Below are 20,302 nucleotides of genomic sequence, written 5' to 3'. Positions count from 1 at the left end.
GAGGCCCAGTTATGTGCAGGCTGCCCTTAGCGGTCTTGGTCATAGTTGCTGACTGTCCTTTGGTGTCTTTTTTCCCCAGATCGGATTGCGACACCGTAGGCCTGGAGCTCTGTTCCTTCCCCGTCGCCAACGTGTCCCTGCTGAGGAACGGGCGCGACCCGGTGAGTGCTGAGCGAGTGGCAGCATCCACTGCTCTAGAGCAGGCTTCTCCAACCAGTAGCTCGTGAGCTACCTCTTCTGAGCAGCTCTTCTGTATGCAGCCCAGCCTCCTAAATTAGACGTTTTTGCTTGGTTAAATTACTATATGCATATCAAAATTAAAAGTGTGTTTTGAGATAAAAATGTTTGTATTTTAAAAACTCATAATTTCCAAAATATACTTAAATCCAATATTTGACTGAATTATACAACATTGGAGACTATTGCTAATATTACCTTGGTGCCAGTGGCATTGAAGCTGATATATATTATCCATGTAGAGGCACTTCAAATAGACAAAGCCAAAGAACACTAATTTATTCTTTTCTGATGTAGTCACTATTAACAATACTAATGATAATAGTAGCACAGGATGAGTTGCATTGAATGAACATAAGCAGCTCAAGGTTGGGGAACCCTGCTCTGGAGTATTCATGTCAACCTGTCTCTTCCCCCCCCCCCCCCCCCCCCAACTAGGTAGAAGCCATATGTTGAATGTCAACCTGTCCCCCGCCCCCCAAACTAGGTAGAAGCCATATGTTGAATGTCAACCTGTCCCCCGCCCCCCAAACTAGGTTGAAGCCATATGTTTAAGAGGATGATGATCCCATAAAAGTGAAAGATTGAGCAGTTTATGGTGGGTTAGTTGATAGGTGTTATTTGGGGTACTGGCCCCATGTGCTACAATCTATGCCTGCTCTAGGAAAGGAGAATCTTCATTTGGAACGGGTCTCCCTCATTACCTTCCAAAAAAGTAACCTGCTCAGTCATCAATAATCACCTTTCCTAAAATGTTTTATCCTTTCTAGGTCTCTCCTAAAAGAGGCTCTTGTGAATCATATTGTTTCCGAGTAGTGAGCTTAGATTCTGCCCATTGTGTACAATTGGTTGGGCTCATTGTCACTCTCATTTGCTTGTTTATTATTGGTCATCTGCCTTAGACTTCCCTCCTCTTCGGGTGGTTTGTTCTTCACTGGAGTATGGATGTATTATTTGCGTTCTTCAACTGCTCATTATTTAGGCACTACTTTTTTCTTTGTGTTTAAGCACTCTAGAATCTTCCTTCGGCCTTTTAGGAGGGTTGCGGGTTACCAGGAGTTGCCTAGGATGTGAGACCTCTGAAGACAACTACTGGTCTCTGGGTTCAAGACTTGGTGTTGCACAGATGCCAAAACTCCCTATTTAGACAAGACAAAAAATGTTAGTGTCTTCCTCCACGTCAGTGCAAATAAGGGACTTACGAGACCCAATTTGTTTTTTCAAAAGCCCCCCCCTCCTCTTAAGTAGTCCCAAATATGTACATGCATGTGTTAATCCCTTTGAGAGGTGTTGGTGTTTAGGATTCGATGCATAGGCTATTTATGAGTGGAACAAATAAATATGGTTAGAGGATGAGTGTTTTTTCTTCATGAGAAGAGTTGTCTATGGTTGTAGCACAAGTGTTAGACCCAGTATGAGGGGGTAGAGGCGGAGTGTGACATACAGTATGAGAATTGCTGGTAGTTAGGGTTAGAAGATTTAATGCCTTTTTGGAGTTGTGCCGGTGTCTACATTTACAGGCTGGATGTGAGGCCTTTAAGGAGAGGTATAGTTATTTAGGTTTTGAGGCAAAGCGTATGGCTCTTTTGGAGAAGTGCACACTGATTTTAGGTTGAATGTAAGCAATTCTGCTATAGTAGAGGTGCAGGTCCCCAGGGACCATGCAGGGGCTATTCTAACACATCTTTAGACAGTGTGTTTGAATGTTAATTTACTTTACTGCACAGAATTAAGTGATATTGCTCTTGATAATCTTAGTGTGCAGTAAGATTTTTTTTATTTTATTCTTAATTTAAGATTTAGCTGGCATGCTGGTGGTAAACCATTCTAGATTATATAATGCTGGAGAGGTATAGATGCAAATATGCAGGTAGATGGCGGTATGGACATATTCTGCTCTGTCAGGTTCCTAGTGATGGAGGCAGGTGATGACCCATAGAGAAGCCCATAAGTATTATGGGTGGTCAAATGGTGCTGTTTGTTATTTCTAAAGTATGGGTAGTCGTTCATGCATATCTGAGAGGTTTCACCCTGATTTGAAATGAGTTTGGAACTTGAGTTGTTACTTGATTTATACCACTTATGTGGCTTGCTTGCTCTCAGATCAGGTATATAATATTTTTTTTTTACAAGAAATTATTTGTAATTACATTTCTTCACATATGTAGTGTGTTGATTACGAAGCCTTGGCCACTGAGCTCAATCAGTATGTTCGTTGTGTTACTTGTTAGGTTAGTTTACCAGTCTAGTAACTGGCACAGTAAACCAGGATAGGCTTTGTTCTTGCAGGACAGTGGCTATACCGATCGCTGTTAGCAAACAAGAAAATTATATGTCAAATGCTTGATTTAATTTCAGCCACTGGTAATTATTCGGGGCTGCATTCCAGGCCATTGGCTTTTTTACCCCCCTACGCCCTCCAGATGGGGAGCAGCCAAATGCAAATCGGACATGGCTCTGCCCTTTTGTTGTTTTTTTAAATCTGGTGCCCTAAGAGCAGGGTTATGGCCACTTGTGGGTCCCATGCTCGTTGTGCAATATGATCCAAAGTTCACATCTCTGACGAGGCCCAACAAGATTGGGACTGGTCTGAGGTTGCATGTGTTCTCATTCAGAGGAGACATTGCATGCAGTTAAGGCTGGACTGCTATTGGGAATTAGACCAACACTGATTTTTGTATGGTTACTCCCATTGTGGAGTGGCACATTGGCAAAATAATATTAGACTGGAATTCAGCCTGGAGCAATTGCCAGTGGCTGAGACTTTGCAAGTAATCTACAGTCATTTCGAATAACGTTTTTTCTTGATGGAGCAGAAAGCAGCTTTCTAATTGACTTAAAAAAGAGACCGGATGTATTTGATTTTCTGATGAATGACGCGTAATAAAATTGATTTGTCTGTCTTTAAAATAGTGTATCGTGCAAGTTATTAGATTAGAAGTAAATCCCCCCTCTAACAATTAATGTTTTGAAATTTGTCATGGTGTCTCAGGATCTGCCAGAGTTCAGGTATTGCCTATGGTTAGGGTCTTTAATTTGCCCCTGGTTGTCATCTCCAGGCCAAACCACAGGTGATTTTTCTTTCATCTGTCCTACAGTCTTATTGATGGGGTACCTGAAATCCTCTCTCTACCATAGTTCTCGCCTGTATAGTAACCTCTTCACACTTGCCCCCATTTACGTTTTTGGTACCAAGTAACCCCACTCCCGCCCCTTCTCCACCCCCTCCCCCCATGCCTACCTCCTTGAACGGTACTTGATAACACTTTTCCATACTCTTTCATGTGCACTATCCCTGCCTGCTCACTGGTACGTGGTTCATTGCCTCACCCTTTTGGTACCTGATTCCACCCTCTCAGCCTTGGCACATAACCACCTGCGTCCCTCATGCCTGATGCAGTGGATCACTTGGTGGTACCTTATGCCTTGGCTCCCCATTTCTGATGCCCTCTCGCCCTTCTTAGCACTTAATGCTCCTCTTTTGGTAGCTGATGTCATGTCCCCCCTTCACTACAGGTGCTGATGTATGGACAGCCTTACCGCTTTGCACTAGAGTTGGACATGCCAGAGTCTCCTGTGAACCAGAACCTTGGCATGTTCATGGTCTCCATCTCCTGCTACACCCGGGGCGGAAGCATAATCTCTTCAGCTGCACGCTCGGTAGGTGCACGGTTTAGGACTAGTGTCTACATAGATGCCAGATGTCTTGTAGTGTTTGTATACATACAATGCCTTTCTGTGTTACACTATGGGGTACCCTGTCCTCATTTTTCCACATCAGGCCCACCCTTTGTATGCATGCATGTATGTATAAAGGTGGTAATTTTATAGTACGAAAAAAGCTAAGACAGTGAAGCACTGTACAGGGTTAAAGATAAGCATAAAGTGAAAAAGTGTTAGGAGAGGCAGCTGGTTTGTGGACTGTTAATGCCAATAATCGTCCAGTTCGCTTTTCCTGAGCTGTCTCCTCTGCTCTCGATGCAGGCCATGCTGCACTACAAGTCAAAACTTCTACAAATCGTCGACACGCTATCCTTTGCCAGCCTCTTCCTGTTCGGGCTCCTGGAGCAGAAACAAGTAGTTGAGGTGGAGCTGTACTCAGACTACAAGGAGGACTCGGTGAGGGACATTGTCGCTGCACTAGCATAATAAATAGCATGCAAGCCTTTTTTGGTACAGAGTGAAGGGGTTGCACGTGTAATTAATTTCTGAGGTTGCGTGTTCTTGGGCATGTAGCAGTCTCTCCTCTCTCTGTTCTCTCTCCCTTGCTCGACACCTGGCACTGCCACACTCCCCCACCCACGTAGGGATGTGTCTATCCCCTCTTTTAGTTTCGACATGTATGGTGCTTGTGCTAGTCATACTGAACATGTTGTGTTGTGATTTTATATTTACTTTAAGGGGCATTGGGTCAGCGTCTTCAGCCATTGGATGCTTTTGCTACTGAACCTTCCACCATTGGCTTGCGACATTGTCAATCCTCTTGTAGAACAGCCCAAATTAGTATTTTAGTCTCATTGTTTTTCTGTGGTTGTTTAAATGTGTCCCTCCCAATTTATTGAAATGTATGAAGGACTATTATGTAAACATAATTAGTAGGCAAGCTTCCTGGCAGCAATGGAGAGTGAGCGCTTAGAAAAATGGGATGCTACCGGGAAATAAAGTGTTCTTTATTTTCGGTAGCAACCATTTCTCAGCTGCTTTTGTGAGTACCTGCACCCCAGTGCTGCTGCACCACTTGCTGATTGATTATAAACATGGAGGTCATCATGGAACAGTATTGCCAATACTGTATTATTGTCACTCTATGGCCACCATGTATATAATCAGTTGGTGAACAGTTTGGAATCTGAGGGAAGTTGTAGGATCCATTTTTCTAATGCTTTTGTCTGTGCTGTAGGTTTGATGTTTTCTTGTTTTGCACATGCAAAACCTCACGCCATACATTAGCATACTTTCTGGCTTTGTCCATGCATTTTTTTCTCACAAGTCGCTACATTTAGTTATCCCTCTAGAGTTTCTTCCCTTCTTTTCTGGGCTTGTGCTGTTTAATTCACAGTGCTGTTATTTTGCAGTATGTGCCAACGCTGGGAGCCATTATTGAGATACAGAGCAAACGTATAGAGATCTACTCCGCTCAGCTCAAGATCCATGCGCATTTCACTGGCCTACGGTAGGTCCTAAGTCCTCTCAGTAGTGCGGCCGAGGGAGACTTCCCTGAGAATGATGTCTAATAGATGTGCAGTCTCACATGTTGTTGCGCATTGTATTGTGCAAGGGGCAAGAATACGCATGTATTGGTGGCTAAGCAAAGAAAAACTTTCATGTAAACGAGGCCTCCGAAGAGACAGACATTTAATTGGCAGAAGATGCCTAGCTCTCAGCCACATACACAGTGGGTCTGGGCCATCTGAGACAGAAGGCATATACACAAGGTCAAATGTGAGAAGAAATGTGTTTGTAAAAATGGACAATGTGAAATGTGAGAGAATGTCCGTTTACCTTTGGCTGCATGAGACAGTGTGCATGAATGCTGAAGAGCCATACCAGATGTACAGGTCATGAACTCGGTCACGTTGAACAGTGTGTATGTACACTGAGCCTTGTTAGTCAGAATAAACCTATGCATTGTTTTTTTTTTTAAACCTAATTTTATTGAGTTATAGAGTTTTTACCGGGTTGTTAATGCTTACCTGCTTTTCTTACAGCACAAATTTACACATGTATGAATATCCGGTTATATACAAACCTTTTCGGAAGGTTCCCTTTGCTAGCAGAGTCAACTGCTTTTCAGTTGTCCGCAGTTTTCGTAAAGGCTGCCACTTCAACAGCATTTTGTTCTCACTGTATCGGTCAAAGTTGAGACTCGTCAAGCAATGAGGAACACAAAATAACCAACCTAGAAGGAAGCACTAATAACAGACTGTATAAAAAAAGATACCGAACAAACTGTGAAACCTCACTTATTCCGTTGCTTGGTTCCCTTTTCAGACCTTTGACATTTTTAAAGTCTCATCCTATCAGCCACTTTCAGGTTGTCTCCGCCCTCAATATCGAACCTGTACCACCCTCCTGCATTTCTCCTGGACAAAGGCATGCACCGAATATGGGGAAAGCGACAGAAGGCGCCATCACCATTCTCTTTGGAGGTGGAAAATTACAAAGTGGTGTGGTATGAATATTCAACGTCTCACCCACACCATTCTCTCTCGGCATCCTCCTCCTCAAAATCTGCTAGGGTCGCATTCCACGCCTCGGTTAGCTTGGGTTTTCTCAGTCCACTACGTTCTTCCGTATGGGGGAGTGTGTTTGCATACCCCACCCACTTTTGTACTTCCTGCTACCACGTCCCACTAGGAGGAGGTTGTCTGTTCTTTCACCCCATGGCTATTTATTTGTCTTTTGACTAAGACCAAAGCCAGGTTTATAAACGTGCTAGTAGCTTTCTTGCCTTCCGGTCGAGGGTGCATACCCAGCACACAAGTGGCCGCCGTGCACTCAGATTTCTTATCTGTGGCCTCATGGTGCAAACATATGAGCTGCCGCCAATAGTCCGGAGGTCCAGGCAGTCCCAGACTATGTGGTAGAAGTTTAGTGTGTAGGAGTTACAGACAGTGATGAAACCCGAAGTCTGGACTCATTGTGTTCATCACTTCGTAGACGTAGAGCCAATCTTGAGTTTTTAAAGCCTTTTTGATATCAATAGTAACGGTTACTGCAAGTTTGGTAATACTGGTGGGTGCTTCCAAACCGCTCAGCAATCGCCCGATATTAAAGGTTGCGTTCCATCCAGGAATGAACCCTTATTGCTACAGGTGGATAATAGTCTGCATGTGGGGAAGCAGACTATTGGCCAGAATTTTATTAAGCAGCTTAGAGTCCGCGTTAAGCATTGAGAGCAGCTGATAGGCAATAACCTATGACAAATCTTTCGTCCTTTGGAATGGCCTCCACTATTGATTCAGACAGCAATCGAGATAGTTCCTTCTGTCGCCTTGCCTCGTTTCCATTTCTGCGAGGGTTGGAGTCAATATTTTTGCATATAGGGTGTAAAATTTAAGCAGAAGCTCATCAGATTCCAGGGTTTATCCCCTTAGGCCATTTCTTTAACACCCTTCTGAGCTGAGGTATTCTTATCTCTTCCCCCTAAGGCGGCAGATGCACTGGGTCATGTTCGAGAGAATGCATATTCACATGACTGATTAAGACAGACTGTTCATACGTGCTGGCCCAAATGGAATGACATTTAAATATACTTTAAATGTGACAATGAGTATGCATCATTAGCCACTTAAGATGAAATGTAAATGCATCTTAGGCCATATAAGGCAAAGTGGTTGTACACTGGGCCCTGTGAGACTAAATTGACCCACAAATTGTCATACTTGTTGGTGTGCATGCACACTATCCCACGTGTGACTGCATATATGTACACTGGCCCATGTGAAACGGAATGCACATAAACCCTTAGCCAGATAAAGCAATGATTAGATACCATGTCACTTCAGACAATGTGTGTGCGTGCAGTGAGCCCCCGAGGCATAATGTTCTTGTATATAAGGCAACATAAGAATGTATGAGATAAATGAACGTGGTGAGCGAGAATGTGCTCCTCCCTTCTCTTAAATTTGGCCCAACCACTGAGGTGCCCTACTTCCTAATGGTGAGACCCATTACCTGTGTCCCAAACCTGCAGAACAAAGTTGTGCACCCCATGACTCAACATTACGTTTGTGGGGATATTCCCCTTTCACAGAGCAGTTGTGCTCCTCACTGCTTCTCTGGTTTTCATTGGTTTGTGTGCACTGGAAGCTGCTGTTTTTATGCTTTGAAAGTCTTGCTGTTACGATAGGGTTTCCCACCTTCAGTTATCTTTTTTTGGGGCCTTACATCAGACAGCTTTAACTATCTGAAGTCCTTATGAGTTTGTTTCTAGGACCATGGGGAGGCAATACGCACACTCTACCTTCTTTTACCAAACACTTTCGCTAACAAAAAGCTCTTTCTGTTGGCTTTGTCAATGTTTGTTCTCCGTTCTGTTATTATCTTCTACCCAGCACAGACCATTGAATATTCATGGCCCTGTTTTCAAACCGTACAACACCCTACGTTTGCAGCACCTGATAAATTCAGATACTGCATATAGTCTCTGTGCATAATTATGTCAACATGGCCATTAAAAATAGCTTGTCATATATTACAGAGCAGGGTGGAGCAAACCCACAGGAGACAACCGACTTTTGTTTTGCATTGAAAGTATATGAACTTGAGTAAAAATGAGAAGCAGTCTGTTAAACCCACTGGACTAATTAGCTACTCTTTTCTGTTCCTGTTGCTACTTTTATGGCCTTGAGACAGTGGATAGCAAAGGCCACCATAATGGTGTTCACTGCCGGTGTTGACATTTCACCTTATAAGCATTTCGAATGATAAATGTGCATTTTGTGCAAATCACTTGTTCTTTTCCCTCAGTTACCATGCCGACAAACTGGTCCCCAATACGAATTTCTGTGACACTTTTCCTCCTTTGTATGTGTATTCGAGACTACTCGACAATCTATAATGCCTTCGTATCTGTTTACGCTATGGGGTGTTTTTAAGATTTGTATCTTTTTCTAGAGATATTCCTTCTCTTGCTAGATATGTCATAGGAAAACAAAGCAGTGGGCGGGCTGTGTAAACTTTAGAGGAAGAGTGGGTTAGAAGGGAGGGAATTCCTAGGAAGCTGCAAGATTCCAAATGGGAGGTTCTCTATAGAGTTTGTTGTTGTTGATGGTTGACGGCTCAAATTCATTTGCGTACATGCTGGTTGATTTAGTAATTTTAAGCATTCAGTTATTAGGTTTTGATGGAGGTTCTGATGGGAAGGACCGGCTTATATCGGCTCTTCAGCTAAGTATGGCTCTCTGCTTCCCAACAAGATCATGAGATTCATGAGTGCTTTTCTCCATTGCCTGTGTACATAGTGGTCCTTCCTAGGTCTGCTCTTTATGGCAGTACTGATTTCCATTTATTTTTGTTTCCCAAGAGTCTTTATATTCTAACTACAGTCTATCTGTTTGTTGCATAATGCTTTCTTGAGGTTTAGTCTGGTTTGTCCAACCCTCACATGTTATATAACTCACAACAGGTCAATAAGTCTTACCTGCCCGTCCACCGTCTTCAACTGTGGATAAAACATCATGACTATAATTTCTTTATTACATTCTTTTAATTATTTTTGTTTCATATGTAGACAATCCTCATCTTTCTCATTCTAATGCACCTATCGTGGCACACAAGAAAAGTCACAGCACAGTAAACACACATGGAAAACGCACTGGTGAACATGCACAACTAGTACATTTATTTACCTTAAAACAGTCCAGTTTTCACCAGGCAGTCACATCGGGAAGGAACCTCTCCTGTAGTCATATCTTATTTTTTAGATAAGAGGTATAGAGCATACGTTGTCAAGGCAAAACCTATATACGATTGTGACAAAATACTCCTATCAGTTTAACTAGATTATTTATAGGGTCATACATAAGTCCAAGTGCTCTAATTGATGTGGGTTTCGTCAGTCTTAGTTCTGTCTTATATAACAGGGTTTCAAACCCTAAAGGGCACCCATATTTTCCATTTTTGATAGATGGCACTTACATACTTAATTATTCTACTTATAAATGTGCAGTGGTAGAAATCCTATGTTGATACTTTACCCTCTGCTCATTGGCCCCAAGCAGGTTGATGGTGTCTGAATTTGAGACCGCAGTATCTTATCACCCATTTTTTCACATGTTTGATAACTCAATTATGGGTGTCGTCATGAAATTTATATAGTATAGCTCCGTCATGATCCTATTTTAACCATAGATAAAAGCACTGTAATTCAATACTACCCCTCCTGTATGAAACACACGTGGGCTGAGATACATTGTGTGACATTAATCCATGCATACCATTACCATACATCAGGCCATAGCGAACTCAGAAAACCCGTATTGAGTTTCAGGGTGCGTATAAACACATGAAGCCCTCTAAACAGGCCCCCATATTCTGTATTCCAGCCTCCATTCCATTGCCCCCATCTTACTTCGTCAAGGTACAGGTTCTTGCTGGTAACCTACCGTAGCCACCGGCGGTGCACTTCATCTCCTGCTCCCGAGCCTGGTGTCCGCTGGTATTTTTATCGGAGAGCACAAAATTGTGTAATGCATCACAGCCACATACTGCGTCTTTTCCCCCGGCATCCGGATGCTGTGGGACTATGATAGTTTTTGCTTATGACTGTCACACTTCTGATTTATTGTTAGTGCAAACTCAGCCCTACTGTCGTCATGGTCTACTAGCAGTGTTATTTTGATGATTTTATAATTTAATAGGGCAATCGTCCCGTGTGGCAATAAACTGCCAGTGGAATCATGATTAGGGGTCTGGGTTCCATAATGGTAGTGGAACATGAGAAATGGTTCCCTTTCGTGATCTTCTTAATTCTATGTATGCCACTGCCCGTTAGAACCTGATAGCACCGAAACACTCCTGGTCGAGTGAAGTCTCTATTGGCTCATCATAATATTTGAATCCATTCCTGTACTTATGTCTGTGCCACCCTGTTGGTCTGTTTTGACATAAAAACGTAATCCTCATTAGGGTCATGGATTCCCAAACGTGGCCGGGCTATGCTCGCAGATCTGCCCTCAACGTAGTGGTAGTCTTACGAGTATTCTTCCTTCCATGCTGTGATGCAGTCGTACTTGCATGGATAGTGTTGTCCAGAGGACCCCCCATAAAAACCATTATAGAAAGGGTGCCTTAAGGTATCTCTAGTGAACATATCCATCTTGAGTGAAATCTTAAGGAGATCATCCCATCTACCCAATCTATGACCAGGGTATTTCATCATTGAGAACCTCCGAGTCTGTGTGGAGCATATAGACCCATCTCTGTTCAAATCTTGTTGGTCTTGACCAGATCATTTTTCTTAAGTTTACATTTTTCTAATACAAACCAATGGAAATCGTTTTCATGGTGGCCTTTTCTCACAAAATGACACATCATTTTAGTAGCTGATTTTAGGTTGAAGCCTACCAGCGCTGCTGTCTGGCTTGCTAACAATATCTTGGGGATATTCAGAAAGCTTCCCTGGGAAATGCATTCCGCTCGTTGCTAACCATTGGCTTTGTGGTTTGTAAATCACATTTTCTTTTTTTCTATTTGCTGGCTTTATTTGTTTTAGGCTGTCCAGCTTGAGTTCGTCCCTCCCGTTGCCCAAATCTTCTTTACAGTATCCTTCTGAGTGCACCATTTCGTGTTAACATTCCTATAAATCTTGTTCTCATCTTGTCACATTTGCTGTGCATTAAAAAACAGATGTCAAATGTCAGGCTTTGTCTTCTGGGGGAGCTTGTTGTTTACTCTACTACGTACCACCCTACTCTACTCTACTCCGTACCACTCTACTCTACTTCGTACCACTCTACTCCACTGAACTCTACCCATTGCACTATATGCCAACGCACTCTACACCACTTTTTACTCAAAACCAATGCGCTCTGTCACTGACCTCTGTGTCCTTCTGCTCTGGACCACTGCACTCTAGGCCACTATACTCTTATTGTGCAACACTCTGCCCCACTGCACTCTACACCTTTGTACTCTACACCACTTCACTCTACGCCATTCTGTTCTACTCTGCTCCACTGTACTCTACTCCACTCTTCTCTATACTACTGCACTCTACACCACTCTTCTCTGTACCACTTTACTCTGCATCTCTGCACTCTACGCCACTCTACACCACTGCACTCTGTCTACTCTGCAACACTGCACTCTCTGCCACTGAACTCTACATCACTCTAATCTGTGCTACTGCATCCACACCACTGATTTCTAGGCCACTCTATGCCAATTCACTCTACCCCCCCTACACCACTCTACTCTGCACCACTCCACTCTACACTGCGCCACTCTACTTTGCAGCACTACACTCTCTGCCACTAAACTCTACGTGACTCTACTCTATGCTGCTGCATCCACACAACTGCACTTTAGGCCATTCTATGCGAATGCACTATACACCACTACACTCTGCACCACTCTACTCTACGCCAATCCACTCTAAGTCATTCTACTCTGAGACAATTTACTCTATGCCCCTGCACTCGTTGCCACTCTATTCCACTCTGCCCTGCTCCACGCCTTTGCACTTTACGCCACTGCACTCAAAACCAGTACACTTTATGCCACTATAGAGTACGCCACTCTACTCAACTCTACGCCTCTGTACTCTGCTCTGAACCTCTCCAATCTGTAACCCTGCACTCTCCAATCTGTAACCCTGCACTCTCCATCCTGAACTTTGCAACACACTACTCTGCGCTTCTGCACGCTATGCCACGACACCATTCTACTCTATGCCACTTTTATCTGCTGTGCCCCACTTCACCCTACACCTTTCTTCTGTGCACTACTAGATGCCAATGCACTCTACTATGCATCACTGCACTCTACACCACTCCAGTCTAGGCCACTTCACTCTACACCACTGCGCTTTTCTCCACTACATTGACTCCACTCTGCACACTCATTCTACCCTTCACAACTCCACTCTACGCCACTTCACTGTACTCTGAAACAATCTACTCTGCCACTGCACTCTACTCTGTGCCACTACTCTACATCACTGAGCACTACGCCCCTCTAAACCATTACACTATACTCAATGTACTCTTCACCTCTGTACTCAAAACCAATGCGCTCCAATATACTCTACTCTGCAGTACTCTACACCACCGCATGCTACGCCACTCTATACAATTGTGCTGTCCGTCCCTGCACTCTACGCCACTCTGTTCTACTTTGCACCACAGAACTGTACGCCACTGCTCTCTACAGCACTCTATTCTGCAACTCTACGCCACTGCCCTATGCTACTGCACTCTGCCCTCCGTCACTCCACCCTACCCTTCACAACTCCATTTTACGCCACTTCACTCTACTCTGAAATAATCTACTGTATGCCACTGCATTCTATGCTGCGCCACTCTACCCTACACAACTGCGCTCTACGCCACTCTCCTCTAAATCACTACACTATACCCAATGAACTCTACTCCGCTTTACTCTGAACCAATGCACTCAATGCCAACTACTCTGCACCACTATACTCTACACTACACCACTGCACGCTACGCAACTCTACACCATTGTCCTCTACTTTCCTGAATTCATCGCCACTCTTTTCTACTTTGCATCACTGTACTGTATGTCACTGATCTCTATAGCACTCTATTCTGCAACACTCTATGCTACTGCACTCTACGCAACTATACAAGACTGCACTTTCCGCTGCTGAACTCTACGCTGTTCTGCACCACTCAACTATAAGCCAATACACTCTACACTATGCATCATTCTACTGCACTCTGTGGCACTCTTTGCCACTGCACTCTGTGGCACTCTATGCCACTGCACTCAAAGCCATTATACTCTACACCTCTGCACTGTATCCTGCACCACTTCACTCTACTCTGAAATCTATTCTGTCACTGCACCCTAAGCCATTCTGCTCCACCCTGCGCTATTCCACGCCACTCTACCCCATTGCACTCTACGCCACTGCAATCTATGCTGCGCCACGCCACCCTACTCTGCACCACTCTACGCCAATGCACTCTACACCACATTACTCAAAACCAATGCACTCTTCACCACAGCACTCTATGCCAGTCTACTCTTCACCACTGTACTTTACGCTGCTTCACTCTAGGCCACTCTACAACACTCCACTGTGATGCTCTTCTCCATTACACTTCATGCCACCTTACTCCACTCTACTCTACGACAGTCTTCTTTGCTCTATACCACTCTAGTCTACAACATTCTACTCCACTGAACACCCTCTATGCCACTCCACCCCTTTTTCCACAACTCTCATGCCACTCCACTTCATGACACTCAACTTCACTCAACTCTACACCACTCCATTGCTCTCTACGCCACTCCCTAACACTCAATTCTACTTCACGATGATCTACTTTACGACACTCCATGCCACTCTCCTTTACACCACTAACCTTTAGCCATTCTGAACAGCAGCCAAACTAGTGTACAACATGGCTGCAACATATTAGCAAAGCCAATAGCTCTTGTATACGTGAGACCTATTGGATTTGCCAATGCTTGGTTTACATCTGTACGTGGTCTGGTGTTCATTAATTCGTATTCTCACGCTCCTTGTGGTCATCCCTATGTATATCAATACCACTTATAGATTATATTCTAGACCACATTGCTAGTGTACGGTTGGAATGGTGCTTAATAATCCATGGTGTTGAGAGACCCAACTCGATTCTAGTTAGTCTTTCTGTCAATTGGCCACATGGATGGTACCCCATAACTGCTGGAATGTCCCATAAGGTTCTTTGTCTCAATGACCTATCCTTATACCTTGGTCTTGTGTGCACCATAAAGTCCTTTATACTTCTCACCTGAAGGCAAACCGTGGTAGTTCCAGGTTCAGGCGTCCAGTGCTTAAAAACCTCCAATGCTTATTAATCACTTTTTTAACCTCAGTAGACAAAGTATTAGATGTGGTGACCCATATCCATTTTTTGCAAGATTCCCGTACCCTGTCCTGGAGTAGTGAATCCCGATCCATATTTCATTCACTGTTCTGCACTAGAGATAAACTCGAAGAGAGAATACCCCACGAAGATTTTGAGTGCAGTTGCAAAAACTGGCCCACCGGAAGGTTTTCACGGAGGTTTCATGGGTTAAAGCTCTCAAATGTTTACCGTGTGTATTTATCGTTTCTTTTTATAAAAAAAAATCCATCTTAAAGACTCCATCCTTAACTGCAATGAAACAGGAAAGCATCATTACAGCTGCACAGCTAAGGCCATATTTTACCAGTGGCCTTTCTTCTGTTGAGATGGGCTGCAGGCCTCTTGGCACTCGTGGACAATCCCTGTTCTTGAGGTGTCTAACACAGACTTTTCATTTGGCTGAGCCTTGTGTCCATATTCCAGGTGGTCTACTTATTCTCTTCACTTGGTAGGCCAGCTGCTCTTCTCTCAGGATGGTCACCGCAACGAGCTGCTCTCGGAATCTAGGATGAAGAACCAGCAGGAAGGTTCTGCCCCTGGTGAACACCATCTCTAAAGAAAATGTAAAAATATCTATCTATCTCAGCTTTATGTACCGCAACACTTGAAAGTCAGCGTTTCTGACTATTTACTCAGATATGTGGGACTTTATATTATACAATTTTATCTCATTAATGTTTTGCATACACATGTATACCTTTCTATGTAGTTATGTATCTAGATATGTTACTTTACTCCTACCATGGGGGGGGGGGGACGTAAACTCTCTCCAGTTCACTACGGTCTCATCCTATACCTCTTTCAACATATCCACACTCTGACTTACCCCAAAACTCATCGTACTACTGTGATCTCCCTAATAAACATTTATAGACTCTTCCCACCTCTATCCCTACTTTGACTCAAACTTAATTTATGACTTTGATCTCCCCAAATAACCCTTTCTAGACTCTTTCCTTCTTTATCCTATTCAATCCAACTACAGACTTGCATGTCCTCTGCTCGAATTAACAACTTGTATTTTCCTATACTAATTCACAACTAATCCACCGTGGGTTCCGGAATAGCATGCTACTTGCTGAAATCGCCTCAACAGGGGTAATACGTGCTATATAAATACAATTACAATCTCTACTGTGATGTGCTGAGTCTCCTCAACAATGTTCAGATAAAGTGCAAAGTCCTTAGATCACAGGCACCAGTATTGATCCCATTGTGAAGGCACAGAAAGGAAGCCTCAGCTAACCAAAGCATTTCTGTTGTCAAAGTTCCACAGAGAGTCTCAAAGTAAGTACATTCTTAATGGTAGGTAGGCGAAGAATGCCTGCCTGTTACCACATGCCAGTGCATAGCTGTTGAAATGTCCTCGCTGGCAAGGGTCCCAGGAATAGGGCTAAGAAGTAACTCTTAAGGGTCATGTATGTTTATATTTCTTTTTATTGTTCCTACAACCAGTGGGTCCATCACAGAATTCTGGGGTCCTCTCGCTACTGGACCAGTGTCTGACCTTCACCAGATGCTTTGATTTCATCCTTCCAGGTACCTGCTGTATAATTTCCCTGTGACATCTGCAGTTGTTGGTGTGATTAGCAACTTCACCTTCCTCAGCGTCATTGTGATCTTCAGTTACCTGCAGTGGGTGTGGGGCAGCATCTGGCCACCAGCACAGGTGAGTATGCTGAGCATGTGTTCAGAGGGCACCCGTATGGCATTGGAATTAGTCAGTGATCTGGTCCAAGGACTGGAGGAGGGATAGCTTATGGTCTACAGGAGGACGTAGATCTGAGAGACTGCTGGATGCAGCTGCATGATAGGGCAGACCATGGGGGAAAGCTGCTGGGCTAGAAGTGGGTTCACAGCACTGATACCTACAGATTCAGTGAGGTTGAAGTGCTTAAATATTAGTTTAGACGGTCACTACTGATTCAGTATTGAAGGTCTGTTTATGACCGTCCGAGCCAAGGAGACCAATTCTAGGCAGGTGAAAGTGGGTTTGTGGCATTAATGAGCTAGATCCAAGGCTACGGATGGGCTTGTGACAAAGTGAGCACCAGAATAACTGGAGGTGAAAATGCAATGTGGACCACAGAAAAACATACTTTGGCAGCTAGTGGTGGATTGTTGTCCTTTTCGGCTGTGGTGTGAGTTGCACACGCTTGTGTGTGTTTTGCCTTATTGTGTGGTGAGTTCTCCATGCATGCTTTAATTTTCTTCTGCCCCTGCATCTACTACGTCTTATAAAGTGGTTCTCATAATGTCAATTTAAAAAACCTCAGGTATTCCGTGCACAACGTCGTACCATGGAGCAGAGACGTGCGGAAGCCCGTCACAGGAGAGCCTCTCACAGCCAAGGTAAGTCTTCCCATTGCACAATCTAGAGCTGATACAGTCAGAACTGTCCCTTCTGCAAATTCCTACCAGCTAATAACACAGATTGTAGAAGTATCCTACCTGCAGAGCAAGTTGAAATGATGTACTTCCTAAGCAGGCTGGTCTTGCTCATACACATTCTTCAAAAAACACTTGGAAAACAAACCATAACCTGTCTAAAACATGGAAAAACACAACCGGTGTGAGGTTAACGCCCCTCATCAGCCAGGCTAGCTTGAATTCAGCGGCAAAGTGAGCAAGGCATCCATGCCTGGGCATACCCTGCCAACTTAGGGCGTGCAAAGCAAACCCAAGGAAATGATGGACAGTGCTGAAACTTTTCAGACACTCCCCCCCCCCCCCCCCCCCCCCCGTCACAGATCTGGGTTAAATCCATCATTGTTCTTTAGCTCACTTCGCCACCTCAGAGTATGCCCAGACATAGGTCCCTTGCTCACTTTGCCAGTGGATTCAAGCTAGCCTGGCTGATGAGGGTGTTACCCTGCCACCGGTCCCAGGATGCTTGTTTCCTGTCCAGGCAAGACCTGGCTTGGCAGTTCAGGCTGGAATGTTCCCATGAGGCACAGGGTCAAGACTGATTTGCATATAGCTGGGTCAGAACTGGGGTGGCGAAGTAAGCTAAAGAACGATGATGGATTGAAACCCAGATCTGTGACTGGGGCTGAGTGTCTGAAAAGTTTCAGCGCTCCGTCCATCATTTCCTTGTGTTTGCTGTATTTAATACCTTAACATTGTTCTTTGCAAAAGGAGTGGCTGACCAAATTAGGGCAGAGATTTTGTCTCCTCAAGTAGGAGCGGTGAAGCCGCTAATTTAGCGTGATTGTCGAAGTGTGGACCGCACCGGACGACCTACCCCCAACATTGCTGCCTCTAGAATCAATTTCAGATGCCTCCAAGATGGAAGCAGCGAGATTTTTTTGGTCATACAAGTCCTTCCTCTCCAGCACTGTTTATCACTACCAGAGTTAGAACAATGACATCTGGTAAGTGGGGTGGGAGTGAGCATGCTGACAAGCTAGGAGCTAAGAACTGAAGAGTGTATTTAGCTTGGCCTTGTTTTCCACTGGTTTTGCATCAGATACCCAGAAATGATTGTCTGAATTTACCAGTGTGTTCCCTTCTTCAACCATTTAAGAGTCGACTGATCAGTGTGGTGGTCCCCAAGGAGTGAATAGGTGCAGGCTGACTCATTGGCACGAAGTGCACCACCTGCCGGAAGGTTGTTGCAGAGTTTCTTCAGCACAGAGTTATTTGACTTTGTGCCAACAGCTTTTGCGCTGATTGCTTCAGAGTCAGTGCCTTTACGGTCATGAGGGTTTGATAATGAGAAACTTTGGTATGCTGAGATTGCAATCTTGCATCACTTTATATCTCATCCAACTATGTAGTCTGAGAAGGTTTTGCTGACACTGAGAAGGATCATGACAAGTATACTTTAGTGAAGGGTTCTTCAGAGCGCCTGAAAGAATGACCATCTAATTCCATGGAAACCGGAGTCTCAGATTCCACATCCTTCTGTAGTGCCTTTCATATAGGGCACCCCATATCTACTGGCTTAGATTCCTCATCATCTTCAGAGTTTAACTGGAATAATTTTGCACCTTTGCCACCTCCAGAAATCGAGGAGAGACCCAGCCTCTGCTTAATCTGATATCCTCTTTGGAAATTCCTGAAAGGCCACAGAATTAGTAGGCTTAGATTCCGGTCTTGGAGAAATTGGTCACTAGCCCGGGTAGAGCAATGCCTAAAAATAATGTGGTTATAGTGCCGACTTTGCTGGAGCAGGTCATGAATGTATTCTTACACCTACTCGAGTAATGTTGTATCATGAAGTGATATGAACTAAAGTATAGATCCCTCTCTGAGGATATTGTGTTTGCTAAAATCGAGTGCTGGCAGATTCCATAGTTATTTTGTTGAATAAAATTAGATATTTGCATTCACTTGCTTCATTAGTGCCTCCAGAACAGAGTAAAAAGTATTAGGGATAGAAGATGCTTACCACTAGTGTCTACAGTTCGAGGGCTACAATCTCAAAACCACTTTGTCGCTTGACTGCCCGCTGTAGCAAAAGTTAGTGAGTTTTGTGCAGCAGCATCATCTGGCTGAAATTAAATTTGGCGTTCTGGCTGAAGGTCAAGTGCTGTCAAATCATTAGATTTGCACGGCAGCAGATGTGGCAGAATTTAAAGCTAGAAGGGTCTCTTATGGAGTCTTATTGCATAGAGAGGCCCTTCTACTTGATGCTGTCAGGAATGAAGTCTGAAGTGCAGCAGATCATGGATGTGCCATTCTAGTTTTCCTCTTTCTGTGGTGTTCAGATGGATCAGGAGATAGGATAAAGATCCAGTCGTACAATTGGTAGACCTGGAACAAAGAAAGCCGTCTTTACCAGTCTTCAAACCCGGCTCTATATGTTAGTCCTTTCAGGCGCAAGGTTATGTTCATCAGTAGCAGCAAAAAAGTCACAAGTCTGGATATCACCAGAACAGAGGTAGAGGAGGCGGCCAGCCATTGGCTGCTCAAGTAAAGAATCATTCTCACCATCAAATCTAAGGTACACCTATAGCCTGCTCCTTCCTTTAGGTGGAAGGGAGGATTTCAGAATTCTTCAAGACAAGCGAAAATAAAACTATAGATGTCTAGATACTGGACATTTTCTAGATTGGGTCTGCTTAGTTTGTTCTCTACCCCCCCCCCCCCCCCCGCCAACCCTTTTGCCTCCTGTTCATGTCTCAATGTTGGTACAAGTACAGTCAAAGGCATTTGCGTCAATTGCAGCAGGAACGTGTGACCTTGCAGTCCAAAGAAGTGATCAAATAGAGGAGAGGCTGTTTTTCAAGACATTTTCTAATTCAAAAAGTCTCAACCGGAGGTTTGCAATCCATCATAAAACTTGGAAAGTCAAAACTTCAGGAGAAGGTCTAAGGCCCATCCTGAAACCTCTGAATTCAAAAGAAAGCTCCAGGGGGAGATCTGAAGTCCCTCATAGACCTCAAACTTGTCAACAAATTCATAAGTAAGAAGTTGAATTTTATCTCTCAAACCTTTGTTTCCTGCTATTCCTGAGCTGGGTTGGATGGTAT

The 20,302-nt window shown here is 44.0% G+C and overlaps 1 protein-coding gene across 5 annotated transcripts in view; it reads left to right on the top strand.

Annotated features, from left to right (window-relative positions):
• BSCL2 (BSCL2 lipid droplet biogenesis associated, seipin) overlaps window positions 1-20,302 on the top strand; it is a 137,426-nt gene that overhangs the window by 42,368 nt on the left and 74,756 nt on the right. For 4 of the 5 annotated variants that reach the window (XR_014968733.1, XR_014968734.1, XM_085625943.1 and 1 more), the window contains 6 exons: window positions 80-161; window positions 3,754-3,897; window positions 4,222-4,356; window positions 5,313-5,410; window positions 16,365-16,494; window positions 17,102-17,177. Coding sequence is in view for 3 of the 5 variants with exons in the window: in XM_085625943.1 (XP_085482069.1) it covers window positions 80-161; window positions 3,754-3,897; window positions 4,222-4,356; window positions 5,313-5,410; window positions 16,365-16,494; window positions 17,102-17,177 (665 nt within the window). In the remaining 2 variants the exon portion in view is untranslated. The remainder of the gene's footprint in view (window positions 1-79; window positions 162-3,753; window positions 3,898-4,221; window positions 4,357-5,312; window positions 5,411-16,364; window positions 16,495-17,101; window positions 17,178-20,302) is intronic. The other variant, XM_085625945.1, reaches the window with a different exon arrangement.

This window comes from Triturus cristatus, chromosome 9 (genome assembly GCF_964204655.1).
Source record: "Triturus cristatus chromosome 9, aTriCri1.1, whole genome shotgun sequence".
NCBI classification, from domain to species: Eukaryota; Metazoa; Chordata; class Amphibia; order Caudata; family Salamandridae; genus Triturus; species Triturus cristatus.
The sequence above is the reverse complement of the archived record's forward strand: the minus strand, read 5'-3'. Positions and strand labels throughout refer to the sequence as shown.